The sequence below is a fragment of the Pleurodeles waltl genome, chromosome 1_1 (genome assembly GCF_031143425.1).
Source record: "Pleurodeles waltl isolate 20211129_DDA chromosome 1_1, aPleWal1.hap1.20221129, whole genome shotgun sequence".
NCBI classification, from domain to species: domain Eukaryota; kingdom Metazoa; phylum Chordata; class Amphibia; order Caudata; family Salamandridae; genus Pleurodeles; species Pleurodeles waltl.
This window is the reverse complement of record NC_090436.1, coordinates 540,520,606-540,539,730: the sequence shown is the minus strand read 5'-3', so window position 1 is coordinate 540,539,730 and position 19,125 is coordinate 540,520,606. Positions and strand designations below refer to the sequence as shown.

At 42.5% G+C, this 19,125-nt stretch overlaps 1 protein-coding gene across 2 annotated transcripts in view; it reads left to right on the top strand.

The window, feature by feature from the left end:
• Positions 1-4,438: 4,438 nt before the first annotated feature.
• The window catches only part of LIX1 (limb and CNS expressed 1), a 915,486-nt gene continuing 900,799 nt past the window's right edge, over positions 4,439-19,125 (top strand). The window contains exon 1 of one of the 2 annotated variants that reach the window (XM_069225931.1): positions 4,439-4,811. In XM_069225931.1, coding sequence (XP_069082032.1) covers positions 4,730-4,811 — 82 coding nt within the window. In that variant the 5' untranslated portion in view covers positions 4,439-4,729. The remainder of the gene's footprint in view (positions 4,812-19,125) is intronic. The other variant, XM_069225941.1, reaches the window with a different exon arrangement.

Here is a 19,125-nt window from a genome sequence, read left to right as displayed (position 1 = left end):
CTTCTGTTTTCCTCTGTTCCATACTAGTAGTTGAAAGATAGTGTCTATGAACACCACTTGATAGAGCCTCAAACCAGGGACTTAGTAAAAAAATAGCAGCTTAGGCAGGGCCCCCATCTTGGCAAGGGCGATCGTTGCCATAATCGTCAGGATGCGGGAGTGCCAAAATGCCAATGATCCTTTCAGTACCCTTAATGTGATTCCCAAGTTACCATTTCTCAGGTCCATCGGTCAGATATTTACCCCAAATATTTAAAGTTATGAGAGGCCCACTGCATTCCTGTGCAAGCTATGTTCAGTTCCTGCCCATCCCAGCTAACCGAGAAGAAATAAGACTTGATAGTATTTGTCTTAAGTTCAGCAACCCTTTCAAACTCATCTAAAAGGTGCTTGGTAGGCCCTAAATCTGAAGTCCTGCTGTGGACATATGATAATAAATTGTCAGTGTAAAGCGATATAATATGCACTGCGTCCTATAGTGGAATGCTTCTGGTCCCCCCACCCTCTGTCTTACCGCCGCAATAAGTTTAATAGCAGTAACAAAAAGCAGAGGGAATAGGAGGCAACCCTGTCACATTCAATGTTATATAAAATATTGTTGAGATACATACCGTCTGTTTTTTGCCAGGGCTATTTGATTAGAGCACTGTACTGTAATTTGATTAATCCAATCTGGCCCAACTTCATTCTGTCCATAACTGCTTCAAGATAATTCCATTTTACAGTGTTAAAGACATTTTCAAGGTTGACGAATGCAATCATTGCACCATGTAATAAAGCTACATTTGTATCATCTAGAATCTTTATAGTCTTCTGAGATTATCCAATGTGTTACAGGCAGGTATGAAACCATGTTGACCCCAAAAAATAAAACACAGCAGATGCTAGTAAAGTTAAGTTGCTGAAACTTTACTAATTAATTTTAAATCCAGGTTCAGCAGTGAAAAGGGTCTATATTATGAAGCAATGCCCTGATTCTTTCCTGGATCAAAAAGTGGTACCATGAAGGCCTCCCTAGTTGGAGCTGGGAACTCGCCCTTCTCCCAAGCTGCTCCATATACCTTGACCAAATGTGGTACCAAGTTAGTGGAAGAATTTGGCTCTTTTGGCAGTTCGTCATTCCCATTGATTTTAGCTTTAGCCATGAGTGTAATGACTTGTCTGATTTCATTTTCTGTGATTGCCCCCTCACCCTCGAGTCTCTGTGCTCTCTGAGTCCAACGCACTCAGAGGTGCCTTGTTCAAAAATGGCTTCACCTCTTTCATTAGTGCCTGGTCAGTGTGGGCTTACAGAGCCCTACAATATTCTATGATGGTGTCATTATCTACATCTGGGAGCATAGTATATGACCACTGGGATCCTGTATTTGTGTGATTGGAGACCCTCTACTCTCTGAAGCACCAACCAAGCCAGTATCCTCCTAGGCCTACCTTCCCCTTCATATACCCATTGGTGTACTCTTTGTAATGATAATAATTCAACTTCTCTATGATCTGAATATATCTCTCCTTACTGTCAGCTAGTTTATTCTTAGTATCCCGGGCCTCTACTATGTCTAATTCCAACTCATGGATGGTTTTGTTATGACCCATCTTCTAGTGCCTTCCAGACTCCCATTACCCTACAGAAATAGCTACCTCACACCACCACCTTAAACACCTCCCATACAACCATCATGTTAGACGCCGTACCTCGGTTACTGCAGAAGTATTTCGGAATCATCTCCTTGAATAAAGTATCAGTTGTGGGGTCTTCTCAGTTATACTCCCACCAAAAGTGGATTATGGTCTTACAATGTCCTGCCCAAGTACTCCAAACTCGGCATGCATTGACTTAACACACTTGAGCAGAACACTCTATCCAATCATATGTGAGCATCATACATACTGGAGTGAACAAGTATTCCCCATTAGTGTATGTGTTAGAGCCTCCAAAATCCACCAATTCCCAATCTGCTGCCCAACTAGTAAAGCCCTTAGCTGCATTAATGTACTGAGCATCTGCCAAAGGTGGCATAGAGCGAGCTATGTGTACATCCCTGACACTGTTAATATCCCCTCCAATGAGCGTAGAGGGCCAAGTCAGCAATGCATGGAATGGTACTTGCTTCTGATTAGGCACATAAATACTGACCAACAATAACTCTTGCCCATATAACTTACCTGTCACCAGCACATAGCTTCCCTGTTTACTACAGTATGGGAGGCAGGGAATGGGACCCCGGCCCTGATCCAGATAAGGCTCCTCCCTTGCAAAAGAGGAGTACCCTCTCATTAATATCTGACCCCTCCATCTCCGTTCTAGTCTATTAACAAGTCTTACTAAGACGGGTCAATTTTATTACTGTTTTGGTACTGCATAAATACTTTACACATTGTCCTAAGTTAAACCTGTTTGCTATATGCCACAGCTACTAGGGGGTTGAGCTCAGGCTAATTTAGTGACTATTAGGGTTCACCCTGACAAGGATTGGGATTATTACTTGAGATGGGCAGTCAGCGGCAGGCAGGGAGAGGATGTGGCTTAACGACCAGAGCTGCTGACTTTGGAGCTGGTGATCTAGGTTCCAGTCTTGGTGTTCGCTTAACATCCTCTAATTCTGGGCAAATCACTTAATCTACCCATTTCTACAAAAAATGAATGTATTCTTGTGTCATGTAACTGATGCTCATGTAAAGCACTCCAATACATTCAGGTCGAGTTAGTGCTATATAAAACTGTAAAAAAAAAAATAACAAATACCACAATACCTTGGAATACTCCTATTAAAATTGGAAAAGTTGTGATTAGATGAAAAACCTAGTTCTTTGGCTGAAAGTTACACACAGGACCATACGTAGTAGCTGAGTGGTGCTGTCTGCTAATGCAGGGGAATTGTCAACTGGCAGTCTGGTCAAAGGTCTTTAAAAGCACTGTTTCTAAGCACTCATTCTTTTCAGTTTAGGGAATAAAGGTGTAAGAAGACTGCAGTGAGAAAGAATGGTTTCTGATTAGTCCATTTGCATTTTGAGGTTTAGAAGTATCAATAAGAACATTTTGTTTATTTTTTATGTTTTCCCCTAGGAGCCTTGTTTGCTTGGTGCAGGAAGATGCAAGGTGCATTTTCACGTATTTTCTTACTTTGCAGACTATGAAACCAATAAATAATGCTTGCAAACTATAGTTACATGCCCGCTTTTATAATTATTTAACATTCCCTCTTTAGAACTAAGGGCCAGATGTAGCAAGGCTTTTGCGCCTCGCAAACGCCGAAAAACGCTGTTTGCGAGGCGCAAAAGCCCTCACGCTATGGAGAAACGCATTTTGCGAGTCGGAACCGACTCGCAAAATGCATTTCCGACTCGCAAATAGGAAGGGGCGTTCCCTTCCTATTTGCGACTCGCGCGGTCGCAAATCAACTCGCAGTTACCATCCACTTGAAGTGGATGGTAACTCCCCTTTGTGAATGATCACAAAAATATTTTTTCAGAGCAGGTAGTGGTCCTATGGACCACTGCCTGCTCTGAAAAAAAACGAAACAAAAGGTTTCGGTATTTTTTTCCAAGTGCTGCTCATTTTCCTTTAAGGAAAACGGGCTGCAGTTGAAAAAAAAAACTGCTTTATTTAAAAGCAGTCACGGACATGGTGGTCTGCTGTCTCCAACAGGCCACCATCCCCGTGAGTGCCCAGACTCGCAATGGGGTCGCAAACTGCAACCCACCTCATTAATATTAATGAGGTGGGTCTTTGCGACCCCATTGCGAGTTGCAGAAGGTGTCTGAGACATCTTTCTGCATAGCAAATTGCGAGTTGCAATTTGCAAGGTACCTACATCTGGCCCTAAGCATCTGTATATATTTGTCGGAGCCTGCGGCTCACAGACAACGAGTACTTTCGTATGGGGCCAATGGAGAGTCCACAGGACTGCCCCCACCTCTAATTTCATACCCCCTCAGCCGCCTTCTGATTTCACTCGTGTCTCTGTGCAGGGGAGGGCGCTAAATCTCCCTGCTCCCAAAATGCACTTCCATAATATGGCCACAGGTGCAAGGAACGCTACTGTAGTGATCCAGTATGTGCAGGTGTCATAATTAGTCGCTTAGGGTACCATAAGAGCGGAATATCAGAGTGTGGTGCACTTCGTCTTCCTTTGAGTACTGAAACGAAACGGACAAAGAGCGTCACGTGTAAATCGCTGAACTGAAGGATTTTATAGAGCAAGGGCTACTTACACCAATCAAGTAAATGATTGTTTGCGGCAGGGTTCTGTAAACAGTCTTTGTGCTTGATGCCTGTCCCATATTTCGCAGCCATTCAAGTTATTATTTCAATAGCAACCGTCTAAGGGGCACATATTGCTATTATTGTGTTCTGGTTTCAACTCAAAACAGAACTCCGTCTGGCCCAGCACACTCGGTGAAAAGTCTGAGGGAGCGAGGAATGCCTTTCACATGATTAGCTGCTCCGGCGGGCCTGTGGGTGGGTGTGTTCCACAGAAGGGGAGCGGTAGGAGCGAGCCTGTCAGCCAGCCCGAGAGCTAATTAGCTCCGCGCACAACAAAGATAAGCGAGCGGGGAAAGGGGACCCCTGAGGGCTCTTTAGATTCCGGGCGATGTCTGATTGGCAGATGTTAAAAGGGATTCCTTGGTAATCCGGAGCATCAATGAACTGCACAAATTCAGCACAGAAGTGGAGGGACCCAGGCATGAGGACACTGCGCGGGTGCGCGCGGGACCACGCAGCAGCGAGATGGACCGGACGCTGGAGTCCCTGCAGCTGGTAGTCGCCCAGGTGCTACCTCACAGAGACCCCTCCATGGTCTTCAGAGACTGTGAGTACCGCGGGACGAGTGCTGAGTGTGTATGAGCACGCGGCTCAGTGGAGTCCTGCGAGTCTGTTAAACAGTATTCTGGGATTGTCAGCAGCACAGTACAGTTTCAAATAAGCAGCGTGCTCGTTTTCATGCTGTACCACGAGCGCTTACTTATCCTGATACTCTGTTTCTAAAGCGCTTCACGACGACCTCACTTAACCGTAGTAGGCGCTATGCAAAAACGATCAAAACGACTTTGTTTTTCATTATGCTGGGGTTGGTCTACCATTGCTGTAAGTTCTATTGCGACCGTGAAAGAAGTAACATTGATGCGTGCTTCATTTTTTTCTTCGTGTGTTTGTTTTGGCTACCCAAAGAAAGTTATTTTGTGTACTCCAGTAAACACCCGTGGGTGACAGTTTCATTTAATTATGTAGACGCACATTTGGGGTGATTGCAGGTTCCATATTTTTTATTCATTTGCTTTTTAGAATTAAAATCTCTTGTTCGTAAACCTATACGATATTTAGCCGACCAATTTAGTATTTTCTAACTTGGATTTCAGAAAGTTAACTGTTTGAAACCGTAGAACAACAGAGGATATAGAGGGGGGTTTCCAATAATTTTGCTAGCGCGAGGGTTTTTGAACAATCATCTGCTATTGCTGAATAAATTGCCATTTGAGATGAGAGGCTGAGTTACTCGAACAGCAGCTTGATATCCGGAGATAAAGCTGTGCAAGAAGCCGTTCCCACGCTGCGTAAACAAGCTGTTCGCGTGCATCCCCCGCAGTGTTGGTTTATCCTCGGGCCCAGGATGCCAGATATCATTTCACCATACTCTGTAGAACTTGTCACCCTCTGCTGTTTGTGTGGGGTACTTTCAAACACGGCCTGGCGGACTTTCCTCTGCCCTAATGTCCTTTAAAGCTAGCGGCACTAGAACAACACCCCACAGTACTTGATTTACATATACCGTGTTCAGTATGCATGCAATATAAACACCCTTACGCGTTATGAATATGTGGAAACACAGACGGCAGAGATCATACTGTTCAATGCCCTCAAGATGGCATGTGGTATTTGTGAGTTGGCCCCAAGTGGCCCCACATCATAGATGTCACCTTCAGTCACCCTGGCCTTTTTGCAAATAGTAGTTTAAATACTGGGATCTCAAACCTGCAATGTTAAACATGTATTGGTAAATTCAATAATATGGGCTTGTTAGGCTTTTTTAAATTCTTTGTTGTGTTATGTGATGTGTGTTTGGTGTTGGTGTGTGAGGTGGTTGTGATCAGGACAACTGTTTCACCACATATTTCTCTATTTGCTGCACAATCTGCAGATGTTAATAAAAATAATTTTGTTTTTAGTGCAAATGGATCAAAAGTTACTAAAACGCTGCAGCGCAGTGAAGGACCTTTGTAAATGTTGGCTGGTCCCCATTCTGTTGCTTACTGTTATATTTTGGTGTTACACTGGTACCAATGAAGTGAAGCCTTTGCCCAGACAGTATTAACCTATGTACAAATGGCACAAACGGTGCCACATAGCACCACATAATTTGCCTCCTATTCTTGCACAATTTAGTCAACCATGCCTCACGCTTCTGATCCACTGCTGCATAATTCCAGTGGCATGGTTATGATGTAAAGAGGAAAGGACTGTGTACATGGGAAGGCAAACACATATGGTTTGTATACAGCAATTCACAGGATTTGTATGGTTGGAAAGATGGGTACAGTTTAGCTAACACAGCCAGTAGCAGGGATTGGTGGTGCATAAAGTAAACCTGAGACAGCTAGTGAGAGGGAGGTCAGGAAGTGATACCTATTAACAGGGGTTACGGTGTGGAAGGGCAGGCAGAAGCAGAAGGACAAAAAGAGACAGCCAGTGGTGGGTATGTGGAGTGCAAGGACAGATCACCAGAAATCCACATTAATGGATCATGGGAAGTTAAAGGACAGTCGTTACAGAAAAGCAAACAGATGCAGCCAAACACAGTCAGTGATGGAGAAAAGCTGTGGTTTTGTTAACAGTAGCTAATGTTTTGACTCTGTTTGCAGAGTTCCAAATGTAATTAGAAACGCAGGATTCAGTTGTCAGTGTTTACAATGTGCCGATTTTGCAGCCTTTATGTAATACAAAATGGCTTTACTTTATCACGGTCACTTCTTCTATTAGTATAAAGCATTAATACAGCTTGAGGTGGAGCAGTAAGGACAGCAGTGCAGAGAAAATATGGCGTCATTTACTCCAGCACTGGCCCAGACCTTGAAAGGTGGAGGCCACTAGTCTACCATTCACAGACAGCACCCATATTCTAGTGGACACAAATCTAAGAGCCCACAGTAGACCCGGCTGATAATCAAACTGACATGGATTTCAGGTCCAAACACATTTATGCCATTGTCTGTTGTGCTGATTATCACAATGGGACCTGTATAACCAATAATTGGCCTGTGATCCTCCAAGATGTTGCCATTACACATCTTGCAGGATGCTGCTAATGCTTTCATACCTGTCTACCTGCTACACGTAATTCCAACTGTCGGCCTGTGATTTCTTGGTTCATCACAGTCATGGACCCAGAGGTCAGTTTTATGCTTTAAAAGAACACGCCCTTTATGGAAGCTACACTTTGGCATGAGATGGCGCTGAAAGAAAAGATGTTGGATGAACTCTACTACTACCGCTGAGGCTAATGCCTGCCATGAGCGCTCACTATGGCACAGAATTATACAGACGCAGTTTATCTTGACTCTATATATATATAACAAGCGGTGGTACCAGAGATCACAATACAAGATGACTTTCTAGGTGTTCCATTTTTGTTCCACAATAATGGATTGTTTAATTGGATACATCTGATGCGGAATCTGACATGGGTGGGAAATCTCGGTTGTGACTCGTGCCGCAGAGATGTACCATTCTTAAGGCTATGCATCTGTCTAGCTCGCCTCTCAAAGTGCTGATTGGATGTGTAAGTAGGCACATTATGTTTTATTGTATTCTTGAACTCTTACATGGCTACCCGGAGGCCTCCCATCGCTACCAAAGACACTGACATGGTCAGAAGTGGTTGCAGGAAGTTAGATATCAAAAAGCCCCAAAAGCCAGGTCTTCAAGGCTTTATGGAAAGATAACTCATGGTCTAGAAGGCGCAGTTCCAATGGCAAGGTGTTCCAGAGTCTGAGGACCAGATAGGAAATAGACTGGTTTACCCTGCTTGATCTATGAAACCTAGGGGCCTTCAACAAATGGACAGATGAGGAGCAAAGAGTTCTCCCGGGAAGATAAAGGCAGACTAAAGATTTTAGCAGAAGGGGATCTTTGTTGTGGACAGCCTTATGTAAAATACAGAGGGTCCTACACTTTACTAGATGTTCCAACAGGAGCAGTCTGCAACTTCCTTATAACGTAGCGTGTTGAACCTAGGAACGTAGCATTCCTGCAATCAAGACGAGATAGCACAGGAGCCTGAATGACAATTTGTCTGGTAGTGAGAGGAAGAAGGTAAAGGACCTTCTGCAGTAGTTTCAAAGTGCCATAACAGCTGGTGGCGAGCTTTTTTGCATGATGATCCATGATGAATGCATAGGTTGACTTCAGCTGGTACTTCAAATTATTGGTAGGCCACAACCTTTGAGGTAGTCAGGAATAGTTTGTTAATTCCATGTTTCGTGAGCAATTCAGTGAAAACACTCTCCTCCTGGCCAGTGAGTGAATGTGAGGCTACGTAGCTACATTTGAGTTGGCCCCTGGGACAGCAGGCATAGATATGTGCTAGAAAAGATGGGATGTCCAATGCCAAACTGCATATCGAAGCCTCGCCACTGAAGTTCCTGGCATATTGGTCTTGTAATGCATGTACTGCCTCTCACCCACCTATGAGGTACTCCTCTGAGGACCGAACGTCTAGCCAGCGGTAGGAGCAGAAGCGTGGGAAGGATGACACCATTAAATAGGCTGTGAACTCCTTGGCAATTATGTGAATTTTGACTGGGTGGCTGGTGGTGCTCAACAGAAGAATGTGACACAAATGCTATTCTGTTGCGAGGGCCACCCTATCCTGTATTTGATCCACTGCTAGAAGAGACCTCTACAAAGAAGTTTATCCCCTTCACCACCAAGTTCCTTCTGTCTGCTCTCTCTGTTCTGTCTGAGGGGGGGCAAAATAGATGGATGAGGATGGAGGCAAACATAGCCTCTGCAGCCAGTGGGGGAATGAATGATCACCTGTTCCAAGTGCCCCTCCTAAATTTATATTAACTGTATATTTGTGAATGTGCACCACCCTGGTCTACCACCAAGAAGGATGTTTCTCCAGTGGTGCCAATGTTCTTTGCTTTCTCCAGCCTCACAGCTTGTGCTGAATATGACTTCCCTGAAGGTCAGTGTGTGGTATAAAAGCTAGTTGATAGTTTCAGTTCCTATGTGGAATTTGACATAATGGGCTAAACGCCCCTACTCAATACACCCCAAAATGGCTATCCTTCAACATGATTCAAAATGAGAATGACACATCCAACGAAGCAATGGCTGATGGGGGAACCAGTTACTCCACTGAAGGTATATTGTCTTATGGACGGATATAACTGCGAACGGCAAACTAGTGGCTGAATGGGATGACCATAAGCCACTCTACTGATTATTTTATGTCGGCTACAACTGTTTCTTGCTCAGACCTAAAAAGGATAACTTGTTTTTATATAGTGATTATTACCTCAGCTTGCCATTTTTAAACATTCTAAAAGCAAAACTGAAAGTCTCAGGCTGTAATGTGGTTTCTGATAAGCAATGAGTAAAGTGACATGGGCCTCTTTGTTTGTTTAGATACCTGTAGCGGAGATCTATATGAAACCTGCATGGCCATTTCGATGGTAATGCAATATTTAAATGGTTTTGGTTTTCAATACCTGGCTTTGAGTCAGTTGTAAATTGGGACCGCCTTCAAGAAGGGGTCCCGCTATTATCATGAAATATAATAATATATATGGCATGCTACTGAAAATAAATATGTACAATAAAACATATGCACAGCTCAGCCGTCTGCTACTACAGTGCAAAGGTCAAATTGCATGTTTTTGCCTTGGTAAAGGTGCACCTCTCCGGTTTTCTCCACCAGGCTCATCCTCTAGACTGTCTATGTCACATTATGGGCATCTGTAATGCGACTGTGTTCCGAATCTGCTTGGTTTATAACATGCAGATTAAAAAGAGCATGCCATAAACTATATGTGAGGAGAGTAATATTCTGTTTCTTATCATTGTTTAGGGGGGAGAGGAACCTAATGGCCCAAAGCGGGCTTTGCCATTCATGAGTCGTGGCCACTCCCCACACTCAACAATACTAACAAATACCACATTGCACTCTGTATATATGTTTGTGTGTTTAAAATGTGATGAATATTGCATCCAGATATATAAAGAGATCTTATTTGGACCTAAAATGGACTCGTTAGGCATAGTTTTGTTTGTGAAGGATTTTCCCGCGTAGTTGAACTTTTGCCACACAAAGTAAAGAGAATCGATACCTTATAATATACTGCTTACTTTCTTAAATATAACCCACATGGTCTGAGTGATAGTAAGCCCAAGCATGATGTGAGGTCTTTAGATTGGAACGAAGGAGTACTACTTTGAAGTTTGAGTACATATGATTTGTAAGACCTACTTTTTCATAGTATTAGGCCAGTAACTAACAAAGTCCAACGCTGTACTTGATCAAGCACCGGTGTAGTAAGTGTCATCTTCCAGCTCTCTAATGGAGGCACAGGGTTTAGAAGTGATGGTTCTTCGTTTCAAGGAGCTCTTCTTCTCATTCCTTATAGGAGTTCTTATTTTGAGCTCACAGATTTTTGCTTCCCTTCTAGCTTGTTGGACTGAGGCACTACCGCTAGGAATCCTTACATGTCAGGATTTCCAATGCTTGCCTAAAGCAGGCAAGATGGCCATAAAACTCCAATGATGAAGCAGAAGTATTTAGTAGGTCAAATAACAAGCAGTCCGATACAGTAAAGTTGCAGCACTACAAGGGACCTAACAAATTAGCTGACAATTGGTCTGAACCCCTGAAAATATTCGGAGATGGAAGCCAAGGATAGACATTATAAAGGGAAAATTTTAAAGGTAATGTATGTGCTTTCTAGCATCTTAAGCACTCAATGGAAATCTTCCATGACTTGACCTCCATTCTGCTAACTCACAAAGGAGGCATGGCTAACCTTCCCAGTGTTGCTCCCTTCCTCGGAAATCTCAGACATCACTTCCAGGTTATAACAAATGGCAATCTGAAAAAAAACATTGTACCAATGTTTAGCCTTTTCAGAAAATAAAGGGATTCCAGCACCTGTTCCAGAGCTCAGGCATCCAGAACCATCATGAGTTTTGATCCAATCTGTAATTTGTCTTATGGGAGAAGACATATTGTACAAATAATCTTACTTGCATTTGGAATCAAATGGTTATTCTACTTGCTATATGAAATGCAAGCAAAGCCCATTTGACATAACACTACTTGCTGTGATTTACATCTGATGTAATTAAAAAAAACCTTTTAATTAAATTCTGAGCTTTATCACAATCTTGGACCAATCTCACTACCAACAAAGTTGCAGAAGAGTTGTGTAAATATTTACGTTTAGAAATGGTGTATGGCTCCAAATACGGTTGAATAAAAAGTTCCAATGAAATGGAAATATGGCTATATCTATGTTTTATCTTCTTGCAAAGCACAGTTCAGTTTGAAAATACACCAAAATCAGCGACATGGGAGGACTAGGGGAATGGGTAGATTTCATAACCAAAGAAAGAAAAACACTTTTTTTCTGACTGCTCACTTCTCCGTGGACCACAAAACGTGGTGTGGCACGAGCTACACACAGCTATTTTGATTGGCAGCCAGCAGGATATCAAAATGCTTCCACACTGGGACTTATTTCAGTTGAATGAAGGGGGAGTGCAGTTTGATGTTTAAGCAAACTGATTGTCCACTCATGCTTCTGAAGCTGCAGTACAAGGGATTGGTGATCAAAAAATGTTAGCTCCCACACACAGCTCCGTAATTCCCTGGCTTTTTCCTCAGAATTTCCCGTTTATCAGTTGAGTAGAACACTATACTACCCATTACGATGGTGACCTAACTGCATAAAGGCAGAGATCTTTGTACCTTCTAGGAGATTGTCAGTTACTGTCTTCTGATTCTTTTCACCATGGCCGCCATGTCCCTTCCGCTTATGAAGCTCACAAAAGCTAGCACACATTGCAATGGACACTCAAACTACTATAGGAATTTCCATGTAGTAAAGCAAGCTTCCTTGGCAAAACATTCTGGGATGCCTTACATGATCAGTGCAAGCTATAAGAATCCTTGGAGCACCAACACTGCAGGGGCAAGTGTACCCCTGGTGAATCAAAGATGCACCCATCAACTGACCATAAAGGGGCATCAGAAGGTGGAGAATTCACAAATTTAGCCTGTAAAAGTAAGTCCCTGCAAAACATTTCATTCAAATATTCTTTTGTGCATGGCATCAACTTCCCCATTCACAGGGCCCCACTGTGTTGTCACACATTACTGGATTCTTACACGTTGTCTTCCTGTGAAGAGAAAATATCACACAGTAGAACACAGAGTGATCAGGAAACCAGTGCAGAGAGTGGGTTTCCAGCTCGTGTTTGGAAGCTCTGCACAGCTAATGTCCATTATGAGTTTTGAAACCTCCCCTGGACTTCGGCCACAGCATCCGAGGTTATTTTCTGCGTTGGAGTGCCTCGAAATGTCCAGCCCGGTCAAAGGCCTTGGCCCTCTCCTCTCACAGTCAATTTTTTTTTAGAAGTTGGCAGGTTTGGTGTTCATGTTTGTAGCGAGTGGGGAGCAATTGTTCATCAAAAACGGGTAGTGCCCACAGAGCAGCAGCCTTTGACTTTCCGGGCAAGTTGTGTTTCTGTTTTATTGCACTGATGCAATATCCTCTTCAGAGACTGCACTGCGTATCTTTAAACGTGTGCAGCGCATCCTACAGCTTTCAGTGATGCTAAGAAGGAGGCATGGTCCGGCAGGCTATTGTCCTTGGTGAGCTCCAAGCACGATGTTCTCTGCTGGCTTAGCAGGCCATCGCAGGTGAATTAGTTTATCTGCCAATCTACTCGACTGCACATTGGTCAATCAAATAATTCTCAAAAATCAAGTTTCTTAAAATTGTGTCAAGAGATATTTTTGTGTACCAGATGGACTCCTTCATCAATGATGCGTTTAATACATATTTAATTATTTTGAAGGATAACACCATCGCTAGAGCTTTTGTTGAGCAATCGCTACAAAACTCAGCCCTTGATATGCCTCTGCCATGGACAATAGGTTGCATAAATGCGAATCTCCATTACTTTACACTGAACTGCGTGGCTTTGCAGATAAAAATGGTTTTGCATAGAATCTAGTTGAATTTTATTTAAAAAAAAAAAAAAAAACTACCTCTCCTATTTGCTATTTATGAGAAGAAATACATATTTCACTTCTTGGCTATTATCTAGTGTATTCGTATGCTTGCAAATACTGCAGACAGTCTGCCCACCTCTTTTTAACGCCTAAAGTTATACTGTGTCTCCGAGATGCTGAACTCCACAAGCCTGACCTGGCTTTGATTTCTTTGACCCCTGTAAAAGGGGTGCCCAGGAAAAGTTAAACCCCTGAAAACTAATGAAAGAGCAGCTTCATGTGCACTCAATAAAAAGCATCATCTGCAATGTATTTGATGTTGTTTTTTCTCTTTTTCATTTGTGAGGTACGGGTGATTCAGAGACTGCGGCCTGGTCTCCAGTAGGTGCTTCCATTTATATTTAAGCGTGCGCGCTTATAACAGAAGTGGACAAACAGTCTATAGGACTCGCAAGCATACGAATAAACTGGATAATAACCACGAACTGGAATGTGGGTTTCCTCTAATAAATACTAATGAGAGAGATGAGTGTTACAAAAATAAACCTCTAGCTAGGCTACACGCAGAATCATTTTAATCTGCGAAGCCTGGCACGTCAGGAGCAAGTAATAGGGGTCTGTTTAAGATAGAACCAAGGTCATAAAACGCGGACCTGCTTTTAATTTGGTGAAGATGAAATGTTGAGCCTCTCACGGACCCCCAGATCCACTGGGATGAATGTGTTATGTGCAAAGAGCTGTCAGCGCAGCCAGCACCTGGCAGTGTGTTGTTTTGTTCATGTGGTGCGCACCTGTAGCATGTTAGCTTTTGTCCATCCTTTGAGATGTCACGGTTTTTACACTGCGGTCTGCCTTCCCACAGACATGTGGTATTGGCTTCACGTTCTGTGGTTTCTCAATGTTGAGTTTTTAGAATATTTCTCTTTAATAACCCAAGTTCGACGGGTTATTCAACATTGCTATGTCGGTCACTGTTGGGCGCAGAACTCTGCAGAAAGGCTTGTGACCAAATCTTCACGGAGGGAGCACATCTCCCAGCCACCACAAGGTTATGTTGGTTGTGAGTGAAGGAGAGACACCAAACCGTGAGTCTGTTACTCAAGTTCAGTGACTCCCATGCATCTGAAAATAGACTTAATTTTAGTGGTGGCTGCCACTGAAGGGGGGGGGAATAAAAAAAAAAAAAAAAAATATATATATATATATATATATATATATATATATATATATATAAAGAAAAAAAAAACACTTACCTTGCCCGTCGAGAGACAGGTTTATCTCCTCCGTCCTCTTCGGGAAGCCAACAGACCCCTTCAGCCAATCGCAAAGCTGCTGTCACTAGCATGATATGTGTCATTATTGGTGTGAGTGGCCTGCTTCGGCACTCACAAGGGAAGTGAAGGCCTGTGCACTTTCTCTTCCCGGATGTGCAGTACAGCTGGGAGGAGAAATAGAAAGAGCTCATGTGTGTGTTTGGCCCACCCAACATGGCTGGCCAAACACACGTGTGCACTTATAGTGCACAAACCACTCCTCCAGCCCGCCCAGCCTTAACCTGGCTAAGCGGAAAAAAAATGATAATAACGCTCCGTTATTATCATTTTAGTTTTCTTTCTGTGCGATCTCCACTGCCATAGCCATGGCAGCTCAGATGCTGGTGGTGCCGGCAGTCTTGTGGTGGTCCAACCGCATTGCTCATAATCTCGCGGTCGGACTTCTGCTTCCACCATGGTGGTCCACGGACTGGCAAAGTCATAATCGGGCCCAAAGTTTGTAAAAAGGGGTGAATTATTACTCTTCTCAAGCTATTTGCATGCATGCAAAATTATGGTTGAACATTATTAAATGCATAATGAGCAGTGTTGTATTTAGTGTAGAAGCTTCTCTGGAGTGCACACAAGTCCCCTTCAGCTCAGTAACCATCACCAAATTATAGTGAGTACATTCAAACCATAGAATGTCTTCTGCCACACAGCATTCTGTACTGACTTCAATGTGAGTTGTAAACGTTTAAAAATTCTCAAATATATTCAGAAAAGCAACACAGGTGAGTTATCTACATCATTGAAATAATCCTTTATTTCTTGTGTTATTTCCTAACTTGTTCTGTTTTTTCTAATTATGATTTTTGAAGGCTCCACTGAATTTCATAAATGCCTCTCATCAGGAGGATAAAGTAATTGAAGTGGACTACGTAGCACTGGGCAGCAATAGGCCTCTTCCCAGCTTTTAGAATCTGGAATTCAGTTCATTTTCCTGAATGACTTACATAAATAACTCATCAGTATGGCTGATTCATAGGATTTTCAAAGACTTGGTATCACATGAGGTTCGGATAGGACAACTAGTTCATTGGAATCAAGAAAAACAGAAAACGTGTTACAGTGATAAATTCAAACACTACTGGTGGATGAGAGTAAAGAAGGCTCAACTCCTCCGTTAAGAGCAAAAGAAAAGTGTTTTCTTTTCTGTGGCAGAGGGAACACAAATAGATGGCTGTGTGTTCTAACAAATCAGCACCCCTGCATACTAGAGGTAGATGTCAATGTCATGATCACAGGGGAAGCCTATAATTTCAACAGAGGCAATAATGCTTCAGAGAACACAAAAAGATCTATAAACACTAGATTCTCAGTTTTATATCCCCAGAGATGCAAGTATACTAGCTGTCTTTGATGCTACACCCCTGAGTGCCAGGTTTATAAAATGTCAACTCAATCAATGATGCTTGCAGTTGTTACAAATTCCTGGAGCGGACGCCTACCCATGTGGGTGACCACCTCGGCAGGTGAGAATAGCTTTTTGTTTCTATGGATGGGGAGCTAGACTAAACCAAGAATGCAGTTTCTGCCACAGAATAAGTGAAGAGAGCCTGATTTAGACTTTTTTAATCACTGTCTTAATCCTCAATAATGCATCTGAGAGCATTGTCTCTCAAACTGTAACTAGGTACACCAAAGTTTTATTATCATATTAGCACCGGAGGTTTCGATCAGCATAGTAGTTGTACAAGCCCTAAACTGCATCTAAACTCTATAATCCTTGAGTATGATCACCGTACTACAGCTTCTGAGCGTTAAATGCCCCAAAAGCATGTACATTCCGGGGCCCCAATTGACAAGTAACTGGAATCACACCATCTGAGACCAAAACCCGGAAAGGCGAAAGGGCTTCTCTCCGTTGCCCATTTACTGTTCACCCAGAAATATCAAGCTTTTGGCAAATCCCAAATGAAGCTCCACAGACCATGGGATGATGACTAATCTTGCCACGAGTTGTACGACACATTCTAGCCACACAAAACGTCTTCACAGGTGTACATTCTGCACTATGTTGCTGTGTATACATTGTGTGAATGTTTTCTCATTTGTGGTGACAAAAAGGAATACTGTGCGTAAACTGAAACTGGTGAAGCAAATAACGTAGAGATAGGCCATGGGCGTAGCTCAGCTCCTATCCACTTATCTCACTGCCTGCTCGTGGATTTGGCTATGCATGCGGTCTTGAACCATTGGCGACATCAACACTGGTTACAACCTGTATGTGTACAGATACTTAAAAAACAATTGTGTTATCCATCTGCAAGTAGGATATTTCTTTATGGAGCAGACAGCAGTTCTTTATCATACTGCCTGACTCTTCAGGCCTTCCAGCAGCCTGGCCGTTGTTCTGCGGTACTCCCGGTTGCTGTAGTGTTCAGGAGGCCCAACCTGGCAAGCACATCCGTCACTGACTATGAAAAAATCAAAATCAAAATGTTGCAAAGAAGGATGCATAAAATAACTGAGCATGTTTAACATTGACCCCATCACGCTGACATTCTCATTGAAGCCTTAAGTTACTTCCTTTGGTCGAAATGTTATCATTTGCAGTCAAAGAATGTGTGATATCACTTCCGTTACGATGGTGTATCGGACAAATGACGTCCATGAATCTGCCATGCTCCTCTTTTCTCTGAAAAGTTGCTGACAGGAAAGTGCTCCGACTAAACGGCACCAACAGACTGAAGGTTTGAGATTCGATATGCACCACTTGCCAGCAGCACACACGGAGAAATTGATGGGAAAGAAACAGAAAATAAAGAATTAAAGCATACTTTTCCTTTTGTTGAACATGCAAATGTGACTTGCCCTTGGTTAGAGTTTAGAGGATCCCCCTCGTGGCCTAGGACTAATATGCACTGTAGTCCAGTTACTTCTCTTTAATTCGCCGTTTCCTCTTCTATTGTATAATTCATTTGCTGATAAGATCAGCTATTGAAACGATTATTAAATCTTATTATATGGTTATTTTCTTCTGCTTCTTAGAGCACGCACTCTGTTGTCCCATTCGACCTCAAGCTAATTTTATGTATGAAGCATGGGTTCTGTGGCAGCCCCGGTGACTTTTCCTAGCAAAGTTTTATCATTTCTTTCAACAACTTTTTGCAATATAGTGAGGTGCTCTGAAACTAATTTCGGCGATTTGCCTGGCGAAGCTACAACCTTTAATGGGACCCAGATGCTGGAGAGTGCACTTAAGATTTTTTTGTTGTTGAAGTGATATGGTTTTCTTGATTATGTGCTATAGATTGATTTAAGGGATGCCAGCCAACCATCGTGGTCTTTTACAGAGGAATGTTCTTTGTGCAACACATAACTTGCCGAAGTTTTAATACCAAAGACTTCCTTTGTGGTAGTTTATTATCTTACCCCCCTCCTGCCGCCCCGCTCCTCTTACATGTGCCAGTTGTTTGGGAGGCTCTTAAGAGTGGACGAGTCTGGAGACTAATTGCTTTTGTACTTTTTCTATTTAGGACTAATACTAAAGAATACACAATACTTTATGGACTTATTAAATCACTTTGACGAAACCGTTTTAAAGTGCTTTATGGAATGTAAATGAAGAGAGGCAGTGTACAAAGACCAGTAGTTTATAATGAACTAACACACTGTTGGTTAACGGGAAGAACAACGCACGGAGAGCGTAGAAAACCAGAGATTGTTTAGATTTAAGGCCTGTTTGGCAGGTTCAGCAATTTTCTATAATATTTTAGTTGAAAAGTATAGTGTTCATTGCTCAGTGGGCACTATAACTTCATGACGGACACTTTGTACACACGCATTAACAATGCCAATAGGTCTGGCCTAAAAATGAAAGTGCCTTATGTGTTATTGATGAGTTTAGGCACTAAATAGGTCATCATACATCCACTGTGTCACACATCTTTGCACTCAAGCATCCATCCACTGATTTATTTGTGCATTCACCCTCTGATACAACCGCAATGAAACGCACACAAATTCAACAACATATGCAAGATAAATTAAAAGAATACATGTAGAAAAAAATGACGTTTAAACAAGACGACCATATGCTTTCAATAACAAAACTAAACATAGCAGTGGATGTCCATTTTACAAAGGTATTGTAAATAGTCTCTCATGGCTGTCACATTTAGAACCAAAGTGCTGGTTATCTTTAGCATATCATTGGTAAAACAATACTATATTATGGACAACAGCATTACATAACTGCCTTCTGGTTTAGAGGAAGTTTCTATGTGGAATGGAGCACACTACAGATGAAATGAGCAGCGGGCAAGCAACTCATTAGCAACTCCTGGAGAGGTATAATATTGTCTTAAGAAACGCTAAAAAAGGAGAGAAGCAAAAAATGAAAGGGGACATTTAAAAGGGGAGCATTCAAAACTTGAAGACTAGCTACCCAACCCTGACACTGAAGTGTACTCATTTTCAGGTAGATGTACATGTGATCAGAAATGCCAGCATTTTCAGGGCAAGCGAGACAATGATTTTCTCCCCTCTGCAGTTGCTTGTCATGGATGGAAGTAGAGTGTTAAAGACACCCAGAAAGACAAAGGAAGAACAGAGCTGACCCTAAGGCCATCTAT